At 33.1% G+C, this 17,398-nt stretch overlaps 1 protein-coding gene across 1 annotated transcript; it reads left to right on the forward strand.

Annotated features, from left to right (window-relative positions):
• Positions 1-13,390: 13,390 nt before the first annotated feature.
• On the forward strand, positions 13,391-16,630 carry LOC132753841 (uncharacterized). The gene is made up of 3 exons (XM_060744380.1): positions 13,391-13,651; positions 14,582-15,432; positions 15,702-16,630. Exons 1-3 carry the CDS (start codon positions 13,462-13,464, stop codon positions 16,527-16,529), a joined length of 1,869 nt encoding a protein of 622 aa, XP_060600363.1. The 5' UTR covers positions 13,391-13,461; the 3' UTR covers positions 16,530-16,630.
• The last annotated feature ends 768 nt before the right edge of the window (positions 16,631-17,398 follow it).

Consider the following 17,398-nt stretch of genomic DNA (forward strand, 5'->3'; position numbering starts at 1 on the left):
AAATTAATAAAATAGAATAAATAAATATTAATAATAAAATCACAATGAAAATCAGAACATGCATAAACCCTGCCAACACTGGAAAACTAATAAATGTCAGCCCTCTTTGGAATACGTGCTACCCCTTGCCAATCTGGTAAAAAAATCCTGAAGTCGCGACTTCTTATACTTTTTAGTTAGGTTATGGTGGACTAACCAGTTCTCAAACCTCTAAGCATTCAAGAGGTCTTTTAATGTAAATAAAAATATATCTTTATAAAAATTCTTTACATATGTACACTTTAATCTTTATGTAACATTTCTGTAAAATTTGACTGAAATTCAACCATTAAAAAAGCACTATTTCCATCTTGGAAAAGCACAACCGTCTGTTTTAAAACTAACATGGCCTCTTAAAATAAAGAACCTAATTCAAACCCGGTATTTCAAGTATCTCTAAAATTCTACTGTTTTTAGTTAAGCCATGAAGTGATTGTTATTTGACTATCACAGGCGACACGTGACAATGAAGTACCCTACGTGATGCAGTAGGTAACTGCTTTTAATGGGTTTTTTGTCTATAAATATTTCATTTTCTGAAAAAAAGTTAAATGGTAAATGTATGGGACTTTACAAAGGGATAGCAATTTTGTTGAAAATTTTTGCTTAAATAATAAATAAAAATTAATAATAAAATCACAATGAAAATCAGAACATACAAAAACCCTGCCAACACTGGAAAACTAATAAATGTCAGCCCCCTTTGGAATACGTGCTACCCCTTGCCAATCTGGTAAAAAAATCCTGAAGTCGCGACTTCTTATACTTTTTAGTTAGGTTAAAAATGAATTTAAATACTACATGTACTAGATAAAATATGTCCTTAAATTTATAATAAATGACAAGATCAAGGAAAGTCTAAAAAGATTACCTGGCGCACCGAAAGAGCAGCCTCTCCGTAAACTTTTTGCAGATCTTCACGAATATCCTAAGAAGACTTTCCGAGTTTTGTGTAAAACATTACAACGATGCGCTGTTCGTTGACGCTGTGTGACGCCATTTTCGAACGAACGCCCGTAACGTTACGTCATTTACGGTTTATGACGTCATTAGTGATGACGTCAAAGTTGTATAAATAGTACGATTTAATTAAGAAATAACATCGGCCTGAGAGGTGTATATCGGCTATCTAACACCGGTTTGGAGTTTTGATGCGGAGGAATTGACCACGAAGGCCGTAGGCCTGAGTGGTTAATTATTTCGCATCAAAACGACAAAACCGGTGTTAAATAGCCGATATACACCTCTCAGGCCGATGTTATTTCGATTCCATCACGACAAAATAAGGAAGATCACTAATGTTATTTTTTCAAGCGGAAATAATTTGTGGTGCCGATTTTCGTATAACGCTGTTCGATTTTCGCACCCTACTGTTGCAAAGATATAGAAATTATTAAACAAAAGAAATAATAAGAAACAATGTTTTTTTATCAAGTTTTCAACAATAAAAACTTACGTCGTATTGTGTTTACGTCAGCGCCCCATTTATCATTCTTGTATGTATGAAATAACGTCAGCTTGTTTATAAATGAGTTGTTTTCTTACGATGACATCATTACGCTGCTTACGGATTGGCGCCGTTTTGTCAAAATATTTATTAACTGATATGGATCAAATATGTGGCGTTAGTGTATGTTAGATATTATTTAGGTATTGTATGAAAAGAAAACATTATAAGAACAGAAAATATAAATAAAAATGCTTTTAATTGTTGCTTTGAAAGGCTTTGTAAAAGGGACTTCTTTGAGGTTTTTTTTCGACATGATGGGACTAAAAATATTTTTCCAGATAATTGTACCATTTGATGTAGGTTTATACCACTAATCTTTGTGCAAAATTTCAGATCATTCGCGCACGCCGTTTTTCCAGAATAATTATTCAAATTGTAAAAAACTGACCCAAACTGAAAAGCGTTTTAACGCTTTTTCACCCAAATTAGGCTAAGAAAAGCAAAAAAATACGATTTTGAATTTATTTCAAAGTATATTTCTTAACTATCTTTGCATATATTACTGTTTAAAGTGCCCCAGCTCATTTATGTAAGAAATTCAAATGTAATGTTTTTAGACTTTAAAACCGCAGTGGAGTCCCTTTAACTATATAATCGAGGGTGAAAACATAATTTAAGCCGCATACACAAGTAGTCCCTAACGAGTGTTTATTGGCAGTCTATAGTGAAAAAATCACGTGGCGTGATAGAATTTAAAATTATTTTCTAATTCGCTCTGCTTAACCGAAAATAAATTATTTATCACCTAATAAGAGTTGTGAAACCTTCAGTCTAAGGCAGAATAAACAACAACACTCTAGTAGGATAAAGGCCTTCGCATTGTTTCAATATCGTTGTATACAAATCAATACAAATAATAACTGGTATTTCTGTGAGTTAGATGGATCCATATATCATAATCTCTGGACATGCAATCATGGAAGCTCAAAACCTGCGGAATAAACTATTATATCGATTATTTACAGGTTGATTCAAACAAAACAGACACTTTTTCGCTAACAACTAATCAACGGATGCGAAAACTATGGCTTAATAAAAACATTGCTTTGGGGTGGGCGGGTGGGATACGATGTGTTCACTGCAATGCGAAGTCCTCGAGTGGCGATTTACCCGCCTTTCAATTATGTATCCATACCAATACCGGCGGGCACGAAATATTCGTGCTAACTATGTTATACCTCTCTTAACCGTCCAATTATAACTCTTAACCTGCAATAAATACATTAATCTGTTTACACAGCATTTAAAGTTTCACTTTAAACGAACCAGTAGTTTTGACGCTATTGAATTACTAAGGGTGGATGAGGAACTTATACATTATATAAAAAAAAACACAAAAATTATATTGAATTTTGTAATTTATGGCGGCCATATTGGTGCCATCTTGAATTTTTGTACTTGAGCCCGGGCTGTGTAACTTAAGAAATGGGGTTTTAGCAACTACAAACAAGATTCTGTACACTGGCAATGTTTCTGTTTGTGATAAAGTCAATTGCAATAAAACTCCGCTATCTCTTGGACTATATTGTTTGAAGCAATATTTTGCTTTGCCAGAAAAAAATAGTTCTCCCAAATTAACATTAAAAACATTCTAATTGACTTCAAAGAGGTAAAAGATAGTTCATATAGATTTATATAGAAAATGAGTATGCTTTAGGAAACTGTGACAAAATACAAACATAAGCAGTTTTTGGACAAATAAAAATTATAGCTTTTCTGAGAAATAATGGGCCTTTAAGTGATTGAAATACTTCCTTTCTTTTGCTTGCCATATTTGATATACTTCAAGAGAAAAAGTTTGTATTAAGTGTAAGTTAATTACTACAAATTCATATCATCGTACTGAGTTGCTAGTTTATGCAGGTACATCAAAACGGCCTGTATCACACACCCGTGCCAATTTTGCGACTCCGTAAATATGGTATTGCACGGTCGTGCATATATTTTGACGTAACGTCATTAGCGTTACACATAGTGTGAAGACGCGTTAAATGTTAGCGTCATACTATAGACGCGTCAATGAAAAATGACTCTTTTTCCACTTAAAATGGTCTTTTTTTTTTGCTTTTTTTGGGGTACGTGAAAAAATAGAATCTTAAATTCGTATAAAAATCTGGAAACAAAGTGATCCCTCGGAAGCATTAATCACAACAAAATTACAAGAGAACTGCAGACTCGGTTTGATTGAGTCTGTACATGAGGGATAATGAATACGTGCAACATCCCTCACGCCCCCTAGCACCGGCTTGAGCGGTACTCAATTCTCAACACTTAATACTGCTGGCATCAATGATCCCGAAGGACCAGAAAAATATAACAACACTGAAGTGAAGTACGGGGCAACTTTTTACAGCTGCCACACAGCACTTGACACCTGCTGTTGTGAAGTATAAAAATCTGGAAACAAAGTGATCCCTCGGAAGCATTAATCACAACAAAAGTTCATTACAGAATTTATTGAACTCGCCAGAGTCTAGCATAATATGATTTTATTCAACTCGTGCAATAAATTCAGTATTGAACTTACATTCATTCAATATCCTCTATTTCCAGAGATCATTGGACATTGTATTTCACTTTTAACGCACCTTAAAAAACACATATAAAACCAACTTGTAAACCCATCTTTATTCGCGAGTCTGTAATTAAAGTAATTATCATGTCCGTGCTTTGCCTTGTGTACTGTCCTATTTTGTTTGGGGTCCTGCTAGGCTCCTTGCTGGTGGTCATGTGTAGCTGGGTCTTGTAGGGGTTGCGTTTAATGAACGTAGCCCTTCCTTATTGATCTTGTTTTCCACATAACATAGTCTGTGGCGTATGTGGTGGACTGACGCACACTTGACCATTGCAGTCCAGCGGCCATGAAACAATTTCCTTTTTAGCAAGGCTCTGTACCAAAGCGTAAGGCATTTTGTGGTATATGTAATGTTTTTTATTTTTCATTTTACGTAATATTGTAAGATTAATAAAAAGAGTTTGAAATCATCGCCATATATGATGTAAATGTAGCCCTGGATAGTCACGAAATGCCACGATTGAATGCGAATATACGACAGATTTCGTATTGTCGCCCTTCTTTGTCGTATTTTTGCTTTTTTTGCCTCGAAATTCCGAAAAAGAGAAAACACGAAGAGACGACAAAGTCCAACATTGTCATCCCTTCATGATTCGCATTTTGAGGCAAAGAAGCGAAAATATGACATGGTATAGTGGCTATGGTGGCTGACTTGGTACACTTTGCGCGTTGTGCTGTCGACTGCGACAAACAACCTATATCTTTATCACCTTTTCGTCTTGTCGCTAGCGAAGCACGCCAAACGGCGCGTCGTCGTACGGTGCGTTGCCGCCCGCCCTGTCGTTTTACTTATAAATATTCATATAGCCAATCCTTCGACTTTAGCCGAGCGACAATGTGACATCGCGATTTAATATAATTTCTATATTGTCTTTATATCGAATATGGAAGACACCGGCACAATAGACTATGTGAACTGGGTGATAAGCTAATTATTGAGGATGAATTTCATTTTGTGTTGGAATGTAACGTCTTAAATGATGATCGTATAAAATATATTCCACGATATTATAGACAGAGACCTAGTATGATGAAATTTGTTGAACTTATGAAAACAAAGAATTAACGTTTACTTCATAACATTGCATTATATTTCTTAAAGTCATTTAACAAAAGGCAAGAGTTTAAATACAACACTCTCGTAAATATTTATTGTTTTTATGCTGTACCATGCATATGACTAAAAAGCCTTCTGTTTTGTTCTGTTATTTTTAGGTAAGGTTTGATAATAAATAAATAATTACGTAAACATTTAAAATATCGCCGATACGTGATGTCCTAATGTGTTCTTATTATCAAAGATGAAGTATTCGAACGGTCATGTTTGTAACACCTTAGTAAGGCGCTTCAAAATATCCCAATTACATTGGGGGGCATACGTTGTATGCTTTGCACTTGTCAGTCCGTAATTGCAAGACGTAACTATTGCTTTATATACTTCTGAATAATTACAATAATTGCAAGTAAGAGATTCAGTACATTTATTGTAATTGATCTAAGATTTTGATAATTTTATCAACTTTATGCTTAACAATATAACAGTAATTAAATTTTGACCCCAATAAAGAAATTATTAACAAAAATTAAACATTTTATTACCTCCCTTTAATTGTTTGAGCGCTTTAATTATTGCTATGCCTCAGAAAGGGCAAACTTGAGTTAAATAATGCTTGAATAACGATAGCGATATCATATTAGATGCTTATTACCTGAAGAAAGTAGCGCTAAGTGTGAAATTATTTGTCATTAACAGTCAAGTTCTGGAACAAAATTATTTCACTATTTAGTCTATAGTCATGTTCTTACATCATATACATATTTTATGATATGAGTTAATTAAACAGGGTCTTATATACGGTAAAAGCATAGGAACTCTGGAACAGGACCGCATATTGCGGCGCATAAATCCGAATCCGTACCGGCTTTATATTGTTTGTCCGACCTTTGAATATCTTTTCATATTATGCGAGCGGGTAGTCTTTAATTATCTAATCTCAATTTAATATAATCTGCTTATTTAAAAATCAGTCAAGTTTACGGTATATTGAAAAAAGAAAAGGAGTGACATCCGCCATTTACCGCAACGTTCGTTGTAAGTTACCCCCCTTGATATGCTTGATTTTTGTTTTAATTTTTCTAGTAATGAATACGAGATGAGTGCCTAAACTATTTATCTATGGATCATGTTTTAATATTCCTTTTTTCAGTTAGGCAAAATCAGTTGGACCATATTACTAAAGTGTCTGTTTTCTCCATTTTAACAAATCAATACACGAATACGCCCGTTATAATGCCGCCTTTACATGTCAACACGTGTAAACAATAAACCGTTAACGTTATATCCGGACGATACCTGATAGTTGACAAAAATAACGGGAACAAAACTCTAAAAATTAGTAATCAATTGTAGCCAAAGGGGAAAAACTCATGCCGAAAACGTTGCGGCGAATGGCGGATGTCACTCCTTGTCTTTTTTATAAAACCGTAAAATTTGACCAGTTTTAAAAGAGACAGATTGGGTTCAATTGATAATATATTTTTTGAGTCCATACACTCGGATAATAGTAAAAGATATTTAGATGTAGCAGAAACGTTTTTAAAAACCGTCACCCGATCGAAAATATACGCCGCAATCTGCGGTCCCGTTCTCGAGTTCCTATGGGTAAAAGATCAGAGAAATGTTCTATATTGTGTAAGTTAAAGTTTTTAATGGTAGTATGTAGTTTATTAAATTGGATGTTACAATTATAGGCAATTTTTTTCTGTTCTATTTCTCCTGTCAAATGATTCATAGTGATCTGAAAAAGCCAGAAATCTTTGACTTCCATTGTCTTTTCTTACAGATCTTGTCAGATGTTTACAATATTTTCTGCTATGTCATACTGGTCCCTTCGCCAATTGGCCCCTTTTAGAAGCAATTTGAGCTAAATATAGAAACAAACTCTTTTAGTGGATGGGGCAAATATGTGATGTTCATGTATAATGTTGTAATAAAAATGAGATTTGAAACATTCGATATGCTTATCAGCTCAAGAAAATAACATTAAATTTGAAATACATTGTGATTAGGTTAACAAAATGTAAACACCATGGTTATTTTGACTTCCATACAAAATACTAAATAGCTAATTGCCAAAGAGGCTTTAAGAAGCCAAAGATGGTAAATGCTTTATGGCCAATGAATAACTGTTTGAAAAAAAGACAAGAAAAAGCTTTAAAAACTATGATATTTTATGTTTGATGAGCCTTTAAACATCCATTTTAGTTAGAAGAGATGCAATAGTCATTTACTTGTATTTTATTTTACAAGTCTGATTATTTCTAACAGCTTTCTTGATACAGTATGATTATCACTGCTGATAAGTATATGTGTAGATCTGGTATAAAACATTTCAATGAAATTGTAACAGATGTTTTGTTTCTGATATGCACATGTGTATAGTTTTTTTCTTCAAATTATTCTGAATGTAATACATTATACATGTATATTAATTTGGCATATTATAAAAATTAGATACACATTATTATTATAAAACTATATTGGCGTAATTTATTCTTATTCTAAGTCTGATTATTTCTAACAGCTTTCTTGATACAGTATGATTATCACTGCTGATATCTGGTATAAATCATTTCAATGAAATCTGAAAACTTAATTGTAACAAATGTTTTGTTTCTGATATGCACACATGTATAGTATTTTTTTCAAATTATTCTCAATGTAATACATTATACCGGTATTTTTATTTGGAATATAGAATAAGATACACATTATTATTATAAAACTATATATTGGCGTAATTTATTCCTATTCTTTTTATGGTGGACAGGGATACCTTAAAGACATACATGACTACAATTTACATGTGATCCTTAGTTTTGTGTATTTCATGCATTGAATTTATGTAACCCTGGAAAAGTTAATGGGAAAATTGAACATATGTTAATAGAAAGTGAGTATTATAATATAGATATAAAGAATGCATGCATGATAGAAACTGTTTGCGCTTAGTTATTTATATTTTAAAATAATGTAAGAAATTGTGACATATGTAATTTTATGATGTATGTAATATTATGGCGTATAGAGCAAATAAATACAATGCTATTGATAAAAGGCTTTTTATCCCCCGCCGAAAAGGCGGCGGGGGATATAAAAATAGTCTCCGTCCGTCCGTCCGTCCGACCTTCCGTCCGTCCTTCCGTCCGACATTTTTGTCAGGAGCATATCTCTTAAAGTATTTGAGTAATCAACTTGAACCTTCATAGGTGGATAGACCTCATTGAGGAGGAGTGCAGTGCACAAGAATGATAACTCTACCATGCATAATTTTTCAGTTATTGCCCTTTGTTATTTTTCAAAATTGATTTTTGTCCAAAGCATAACTCCAAAAAGCTTATGAGATATCAAAATGAAACTTCATAGGTGCATAGATCTCACTCAGGAGGTGTGCAGTGCACAAGAATGGTAACTCTACCTTTCATAATTTTTGAGTTATTGCCCTTTGTTATTTTTCATACTTAATTTTTCACCTGACTGGAGCATAACTCAAAAAGTGTTTGACAAATCAACATGAAATGTCATAGGTGGATAGATCTTATTGAGGAGGAATGTTGTGCACAAGAATGATAACTCTTCCCTATACAATTTTTGAGTTATTGCCCTTTGTTCTTTTTCATGCTATTTTGTCCGGAGCTTATCTCAAAAGGCCTTTGAGGTATCAACTTGAAACTTCATAGGTGGATGGATCTCATTAAGGAGGAGTGCAGTGCACAAGAATGATAACTCTACCCTGCATAATTTTTGAGTTATTGCCCTTTGTTATTTTTCAAAATTAATTTTTGTCCAGAGCATAATTCAAAAGGCCTTTGAGATATCAAAATGAAACTTCATAGGTGGATAGATCTCACTAAGGAGGTGTGCAGTGCACAAGAATGATAACTCTACCTTTTATAATTTTAGAGTTATTGCCCTTTGTTATTTTTCATACCTAATTTTTCACCCGAGTGGAGCATAACTCAAAAGTGTTTGAGATGTCAACATGAAACTTCATAGGTGGATAGATTTTATTGAGGAGGAATGCTGTGCACAACAATGATAACTCTTCCCTGTACAATTTTTGAGTTATTGCCCTTTGTTCTTTTTCATACTACTTTGTCCGGAGCTTATCTCAAAAAGTATTTGAGGTATCAACTTGAAACTTCATAGGTGGATGGATCTCATTGAGGAAGAGTGCAGTGCACAAGAATGATAACTCTACCCTGTATAATTGTTTAGTTATTGCCCTTTTTTATTTTTCAAAATTAATTTTTGTCCAGAGCATAACTCAAAAGGCCTTTGAGATATCATTATGAAACTTCATAGGTGCATAGATCTAACTCAGGAGGTGTGCAGTGCACAAGAATGATAACTCTACCTTTTATAATTTTTGAGTTATTGCCCTTTGTTATTTTTCATACTTAAATTTTCAATTCAATTTTTTTCTCAAAAAGTATTTGAGGTATCAACTTGAAACTTCATAGGTGGATAGATTTTACTGAGGAGGGATGCAGCACACAAGAATGATAACCTCGCCTGCATTATTTTTCAGTTATTGCCCTTTGTTATTTTCAGCTATCAGTATGAAATTCACATAGGTTTCAAATTTGTAATCACTATAGCCGTCAGTTTTCATTACCAAAAGACCTCTTAAAATGGAATTATTCTGCTGTACTACATATACATTCTTCCAATGCGCAAACACATTCGGCAGGGGATGGCCATGTTGACATGGTTCTTGTTATTATTTAGTTCACAATGTATCATATTACAAAGTTCAAAATCCAAACTCTAATTTTAACGAAAACTCGGTCAAAACACTGACATATCTTATAAAATCCATTTACAATTAGTTGCAACAACTCAATATGTGAAAGTACATGTATACATGTAATATACCACTGGAAAGATTATTGATTTTTCTAACCAACAGTATATTTCCACACGATTTGCACGTGCAATAAAATTTGAGCAGGTCATTAAAAAACATGTGGTTTTGTATACTGGTTGTAAACATGGCTGAGTTGCATTGTGATTTGAGAGAAGAGCAAAGAGCTTATTGTAAAATTCGTGGGTTATTGGGTAAATACGCATCGGAAATAAATACGGAACTAGATTTAGTTTATGGAGAAAATGCCCTTCCATATTGTACAATTGCCAGGTGGATGTCAATGTTGAAGGAAGGTAGAACTGATACCCGCCAAAGGTACATCTGAAAAAGACAGCTCTGTCAAAGCCATAATTAATGAAGATACAAGATATAACGTGGAGGAGATAAGTGATATATAATAGGCCTGTCCCAGAGTCTAATTTAGCTTTAGACAACTTGAGATCATTTACTTTACATAGACTTGTATAAATCGTCTTTGAATGCACATGTCATATAAACATCCGGCATATAGCACTGCCTTATATAAATTTACAATAGTTACATAACTTGTATCCCTGTGGTAAAATATAGTGCAACCCGGGGTCTTTTTTTGTAATATCATTGTTTTTAATACAGATATAAGGCAATTTTCGCTTCATTAATGGGTTGAAAAAGGTGTTTTGTTTGTTTGTTGTTTATAGCAAAGAACTTGATACAGACGTTTTCTCACATACTGATAATTAGTATAATATATATCACCACAAATGTACAGTAAATCAGGCCTATTCTGTTTGCTCTGTTAATTTCACAATGGTGATACATATTTATAACATAAATTGTGAAACTGTGGTATAATGTCAATACCATGCATTCATACTTCCCACGGCATTTTACACAGCTTTATTACAGATACAGACAATAGCAACAATAGATAATGCGAACCTCGTTATTAAGCAGACATTTTTGTTTCGGTGATCATACGACACTATTAGTTCATACTAATTTATTTTAGTTCGATTGTGTTGGAAGCTATAAGCTTACTGAAACAGACTCGAACCAGCCAGTACTAAGGAATAAATGTACAGTAGAGTTTCTTGCTCAATGAAACAACGGTTTGCGCCTGACGGGGTTTGAAACCATGCGGCCAGCAATCCTTAGATTACTAGTCAGTCCGACGCGTTAACCACCATTAAGTCACTCTACACTATTAAAGTCACATGGCAACCTTCCAGCTTACATGTTAAGGAAGACCTCATACGCCCTAACCTTAGCTTTCAAATCAGGTCTGAGATTTACAGGGCTACTGTCATGTAGTTGTCTAGTTAAAAAAGAGGAGAAACTCTTGCAGCTTATAGAAGAGATTTGCATTAAAATATAGACTGGTGACAGCAATTTGTTAATATGTCATATCCTTATTATCTCCCTTTTCTGTTTATGTTTGCGCAAGGTGGAACGTAAAGTCGAACGAGAAATTTGATATCACGAGAAACAACATAACGAGTATGCAACCAGGATCACATATCGGAGTTTAACTAAAATTTATTGCACCGGAAATCAACGTACCTTTTTAAAAGAAACATGTTCTGTTTTCCATTCAATATTTTGTCCTCTATTTGCATAAATGTGTTATAAACTGTTTAGACATACTACCCGGATGTATTCTGGAAATAAAACTCTTGAAAGCTCATGTAAATTGTGGGAATTACAACCAATACATTTTGTGTTGGGAATAAGAACCAATACATTTTGATATAGGTTTTCTATCAAAAGATCTCCGTTCCAACCAATAAAATTATGAGGATGAAAACACCCCTCCCCCATCACGCCCTTACCTACGCCAATAGATCGGTTACTAACCAATATGTCATATTTTATACACAAATGTTTATAACAGAGAAAACAACCCGCATTTCGCATTCGTAAATGATATTGCAACAAGATTCCGCTTACTTATCATTTGACGTGGAAATCCTGATGTAAGTAAATAACATTTTGATTTTTCGTTATTAGGAAACTTCAGAACAGACGGTACTGATCAAAGTGTCAGATGCCCTTGTAAGGACATTTAATAATTTACCATTTTGTTTATCACCAAACAATCTGTGACAAGGGTTTTCATAGATAGGTATGTAATCAAGTCTAATCGTATTTTTTGGTTCATTAAAATATTTATAATAAACATTTTGCCTTAACATTTTAACATTTTATTGTAACGGTAGTACATTGACAAAAAAACCAAATAAAAAAAAAACAACAAAAAAAAAACACAACAACAACAACAACTGACAGCTTATTCCAACACTTGCGAGCCAAAGTGGGGTACGCCCTAAGTAAATTGGCCATAAAATATGTTTACTGTATCAATTTATTAATTCACAGTCTGACATATAATCTTTTTTTTTTTGTAAAGCTTTGAGTGTAATTTAAAAGAATACTTAAAATAAGAAACAATAATACAGTTATTTTGTATTTAAGTATAATATATGCATCTTAAATATGATGTTTAATAGTTAAGTGTAGTTAGCAAGATTTGGTTAATCAGTTACTTTTTTTTGTTTTTTTAGTTCATTGTTATAGCTAATAATACGAATAAAGTTTTATTTTCTTTAACATCTTATTTGATCTTTGATCTCATTAATTATTGTGATTTATTTGTCATTTGATATGAGATTGGAAACTAAAGTTATTCTACTCTATGATTTGCAACAAAATGAAACCGCTTTTCAATAAAAAAGCGCACATTAAACGTGTTTTAAGTTGGTACCAACTATTTCAAAATTCATAAAATGAGAAAATTTGCTATTCGTTTGAATTTTCCATATAAAATCATTTAAAATCCATTTTAGTAAGAACACTCAATAATTTTTCGTGTCTCGTATTTAAATTTACATATGCGATACTTAGATAATGAAATTAATTGATCTTATAAAATCAATGGAATTGTTATACATAATAACATTTTATGAACCATTTTCTGAAAACCTACTTTCATTTGCTATAAAAATTATTGATAATAAAAATTGTACGCTTTAAGAGCAGAACATTATTTTCTGTCAGCCACAAGTCGTAAAAAACGTGAGTAATACAATAATATTATCATCAAGATACAAACCCTTCCGACCTACAAAAATGTGTTAGAAATATTTAGCAATGCCTATCACACGAAGTTATACTGGAAAATCCTGATTAAATGCAAAAAATGTTTAACAAAAATAACGAAAATCTATTGTCATTGCATGATAGAATATTTAAATATTGTCTCATAAAATTAAGCTTTAAACCACTGGCACATTTAAGCAATATAGGGGTAATTCATTTAACTGATTATATAGATTATATAAAAGCAACCTCGCAATAAAAAAGGTAGGTATTATTTCTAAATTCACCGTACTTATATTTTGTTTCTTTTTCCCTAATAGAATGCAGAGATGTTTCAACTTGCATTAGTATGTTTGTATGTGGGTTTTGGTCAATCAAACGGAGATACATCTGTTTTGTCACGAATACCGGACATTGTCAACTATCTTTGTCCCGGAGGTGACATTTGCTTAAGCAGTCGCTCATCCGGAACTGCAGACGACATTTCGTTTAAAACAGGAACAGAATCTTGCTGTGCTGGTAACTGTATAAATATATATTTTTACACATAAACTAATCTAATTTATGCTTAAAAGTAAAAGAAAAAAATGTTGTAGTAGAATAATGCACAGTGCTGCACGCTATGAAAATATTATATAGATCTATATTTATTCTGTTAATCAGAAAAAGTGATGAAAGATTAAATAATAATAATAAACCAGAGGCGCAAGATAAGTAAAATTAATTGGATGCGGCAACTGAAAGTGGTACAAAACTTAGACGACAGTTAAATGTACAGTTTATTTACTCTTACATGTATATTCAGTACTTTTGTAAATGATACAAAATTGATGTGCAACGTATGAGACATGGTAGTAGTTTTAGTCAAGTTTACAGGAGCCATATCTTCTGTCAAAATTAGATTAATATTTCTTTTTCTCGAAATATTCCGTTGTTTGCACCATATGTTCTTGCTCTTTATTCCAGTTACAATTTTTTCCCAATCAGAACACATCGATTAATTATTCTATATAAGAGGGATTGAAAGTTGTCATACATGTGGTTTTAGATGTTAACAGAAATAGAGGGTGTGAACTGTCTATAATGTGAACGATTGTATATATTTGATATCTAAAAATATAAAGTCTATTTCCAGAGTATCATTATTAAAAATATGTCTGAAATAAAATCAATTTTAAAACGCCCACTGTTGTACAATCATTATCAAATCCGGACCAATTTCAACATGCATTCTTCCATGATCAGAAAAATGCAAATAATGTACCGTTTACTTTTATATTTATAAATTTACTTAATTTACGTGGACTTTAACATTAAACTACTATTCGTTGACCGAAATACCGTATCTGTTCTGTATGTTATTACTATTGTGTACGAGATCCTTATCCGGAGTTTGACGGAAAGGGTCAAGAGGATGTATTCTCCATAATTACTGACCTTCTATTACAGAATGCTCATGCTCAGCTGAATGCCCAGAAACTGGTAACTGTTGCTTTCCGGATGCATTGCTATCTAAAAATCACATAAATGAAAAACTGGAGAAGTTTCAACATGATCGTTCTTGTCTTTATCCTACACTGCCTTATCCAGCAAGAGATGAAATTTTATATCAGTCGTTCTTTATGGTTTCCTCTGTTCAGGATATTTCATCAGGCGGTCAGGAAGGCCTATCTGATTCATCCTGTGGTGATATAAAAGTTGCTCCCTGGGGCAGTTTTTATCCCGTTTACTCTGCAAAGTCAGGACTAATTTATAAAAACATAGAATGCGCAAACCAAAATGGTGAAGATACTGACGTTATAATTTGGGATGCGGTTATCAAATGCACAGATGCCGACGTCACGCAAAGTATCACCATGATTTCCAGTGGAACAGAACAAGACTCATTTTATGAAAGCTGTCAAATACATTTTATCTTCCCTGGTACTTATGATGTTTTACAACCGTTGAAATGTTACACCAATCTCATTGACACTTGCCCCGAATCTCAGGATTTTCAAGTGCCTGTAGGAATAAATGTTTCAAAAGACGATATAAGGACACTCTGTACAAAAAGTGGCATGGTGTCGCCATATCGAAATCAGAAAATGTATGCAAATGCCTTTTGTCACATTTGTAATGGAGAGGAATTTTTTCGTCATATATTTTGCCCAAAATATGGTGAAGATTTTATCTTTGGAGGTAAAAGTGGTACTGGAGAAGGACTAATAGCACTGATTGATGGTAACTTTATAGCTGTGACTAGTGATAGACACCATTCCAAGGTAAAGGAATTACCAACAGCATGCGCAATAAAAGATGTAAGTTGTTTTGAGTAAGGTTTTCAGTGATATAAAATATTTCATAGAATAAATACATTTTTTAAGAACATATCACTTTGACATGTTAAAAAATGAATAGTTATATAAAAATAACTTATTAGGAAATCATCTTTAATGTTATTAAAATTTATCAAATTGAAGGTTTTAACACTTATTTCAAAGTTTTTAAGAGTTGTCATTATTTCGGTTTGCTGCTCAACCAATGTGGATTTTATGTGTTATATTTAAAATTGTCTTTTTTATCCTAGGAAAACAGCTGCCGTCAAGTCCTTTGTCCGAGTGGACAGCTAAGAGACAGAACAAATAAGTGTGTATATCCGACTAATATTTGGTACAATCAAATATATGCGGTATATATTAATCTTACATTGAAAAATCCTATTAACGTATCTGAGGTCTTTGATATTCCATACGGGTACATATTGTCATCAGTTTTGCCTTCTCTAGAATCAACATGGTTGAGAAGATGGTTTATTTATTCTATATTCTATAGAGTGATGGATCAGCCACAAATGTCAAACAACGTTATAATCATTATGCATAGAAAACTGTCAAAAGTTAAACCGGACAATCTAATTACAAACATAAAGAAAATAATTGGAAACACATGGTCAATGCGTTTAGGAAATACCACGGAAGTTCTTAAATCAGCAAACTTTTCTATGAGTTTGTCATTTTGGAGTCAAATCCATCGGAGTAAAGATTATACATCATATAATATCACGGAGAAACTGGAAAAACCACAGTATAAATTAGTGTATGTTTCTAGAATTCCTATGCAGAAAACACATATCATTACCGGGCTATACATTTGCGTACAAATTGAGCTAAACCCATCAGAATTTCTTCTGCTTGAAGATAACCGAGTCCTCTACATTTATATTTCAAAGCGCTTCGTTTTTGATGGTCGATTTGTCCTTTCGCGAACTTTCGGGGAAACTCATGCCAGAATTTGCATTGAAGACTCGGGATTGTACGAAAGAGGCAGGAATGTGGCTACAAATCTACAAAACGTTTATCCCTGTTTTATTGTCGCAAGTCTGTTGTCGATTCTTTTACAAGCAGCAGTATCTTGATTTTAAAACTACTTTTCATTGCGAGAGACTATCTATATTTATATTTAGATGCTAGTATTCTCTTTGTTTGTTAATAGTTTGATATTTTTGATGTCCATATATGTGACGCATCCTAAAGAGTTTGTTGATGTTTTATTTTTGGTGGGGTGGCGAGCTGGCGTGGCGAAGGAGAACGTGGGTAATGCCATTTGCTTCGTTCCAGAAGCGATCCTGTTTTTTGCATGCTCAATGTAGAGCACGGATCAATTTAAGTTTAAACAAATGTATTATTTTTTCTCATAATTTTACTGGATTTTAAAAAAAGTTAATTATGATTTACCTAGACTTAGGTGTATTCTTATAATACAGGGATCCTGAGGGTGACAAGGTCAAGGATTTGGTTAGTATGTAGTACCGCTCTGAGATTGGACAACTTGCATTTTTTTTACGAAAATCACGCCAAAAAATTAATAAAATAAAATAAATAAATAAAAATAATAATAATAAAATCACAATGAAAATCAGAACATGCATGACCCCTGCCAACACTGGAAAACTAATAAATGTCAACCCCCTTTGGAATACGTGCTTCCCCTTGCCAATCTGGTAAAAAATCCTGAAGCCGCGACTTCATATATTTTTTAGTTACTGTAGGTTAAAACTGAATGTAAATTCTACATGTACTAGATAAAATATGTCCTTAAATTAATAATAAATGACAAGATAAAGGAAAGTCTAAAAAGATTACCTGGCGCACCGAAAGAGCAGCCTCTCCGTAAACTTTTTGCAGATCTTCACGAATATCCTAAAAAGACTTTCCGAGTTTTTTGTAAAACATTATAAAGATGCGCTGTTCTGACGCCATTTTCGAACGAACGCCCGTACGGTTT

The sequence above is a fragment of the Ruditapes philippinarum genome, unplaced genomic scaffold (assembly GCF_026571515.1).
Source record: "Ruditapes philippinarum isolate M1 unplaced genomic scaffold, ASM2657151v2 ctg3198_1_1_1_1, whole genome shotgun sequence".
Lineage (NCBI taxonomy): Eukaryota > Metazoa > Mollusca > Bivalvia > Venerida > Veneridae > Ruditapes > Ruditapes philippinarum.

What these genes read in the sequence shown, in the direction of transcription:
- LOC132753841 (XM_060744380.1), top strand. Translation starts at nt 13,462, where the DNA reads ATGTTTCAACTTGCATTAGTATGTTTGTATGTGGGTTTTGGTCAATCA. An exon ending in AACAGAATCTTGCTGTGCTG is followed by an intron (nt 13,652 to 14,581) that starts GTAACTGTATAA and finishes CTTCTATTACAG; the next exon opens with AATGCTCATGCTCAGCTGAA. An exon ending in CAGCATGCGCAATAAAAGAT is followed by an intron (nt 15,433 to 15,701) that starts GTAAGTTGTTTT and finishes TTTTTATCCTAG; the next exon opens with GAAAACAGCTGCCGTCAAGT.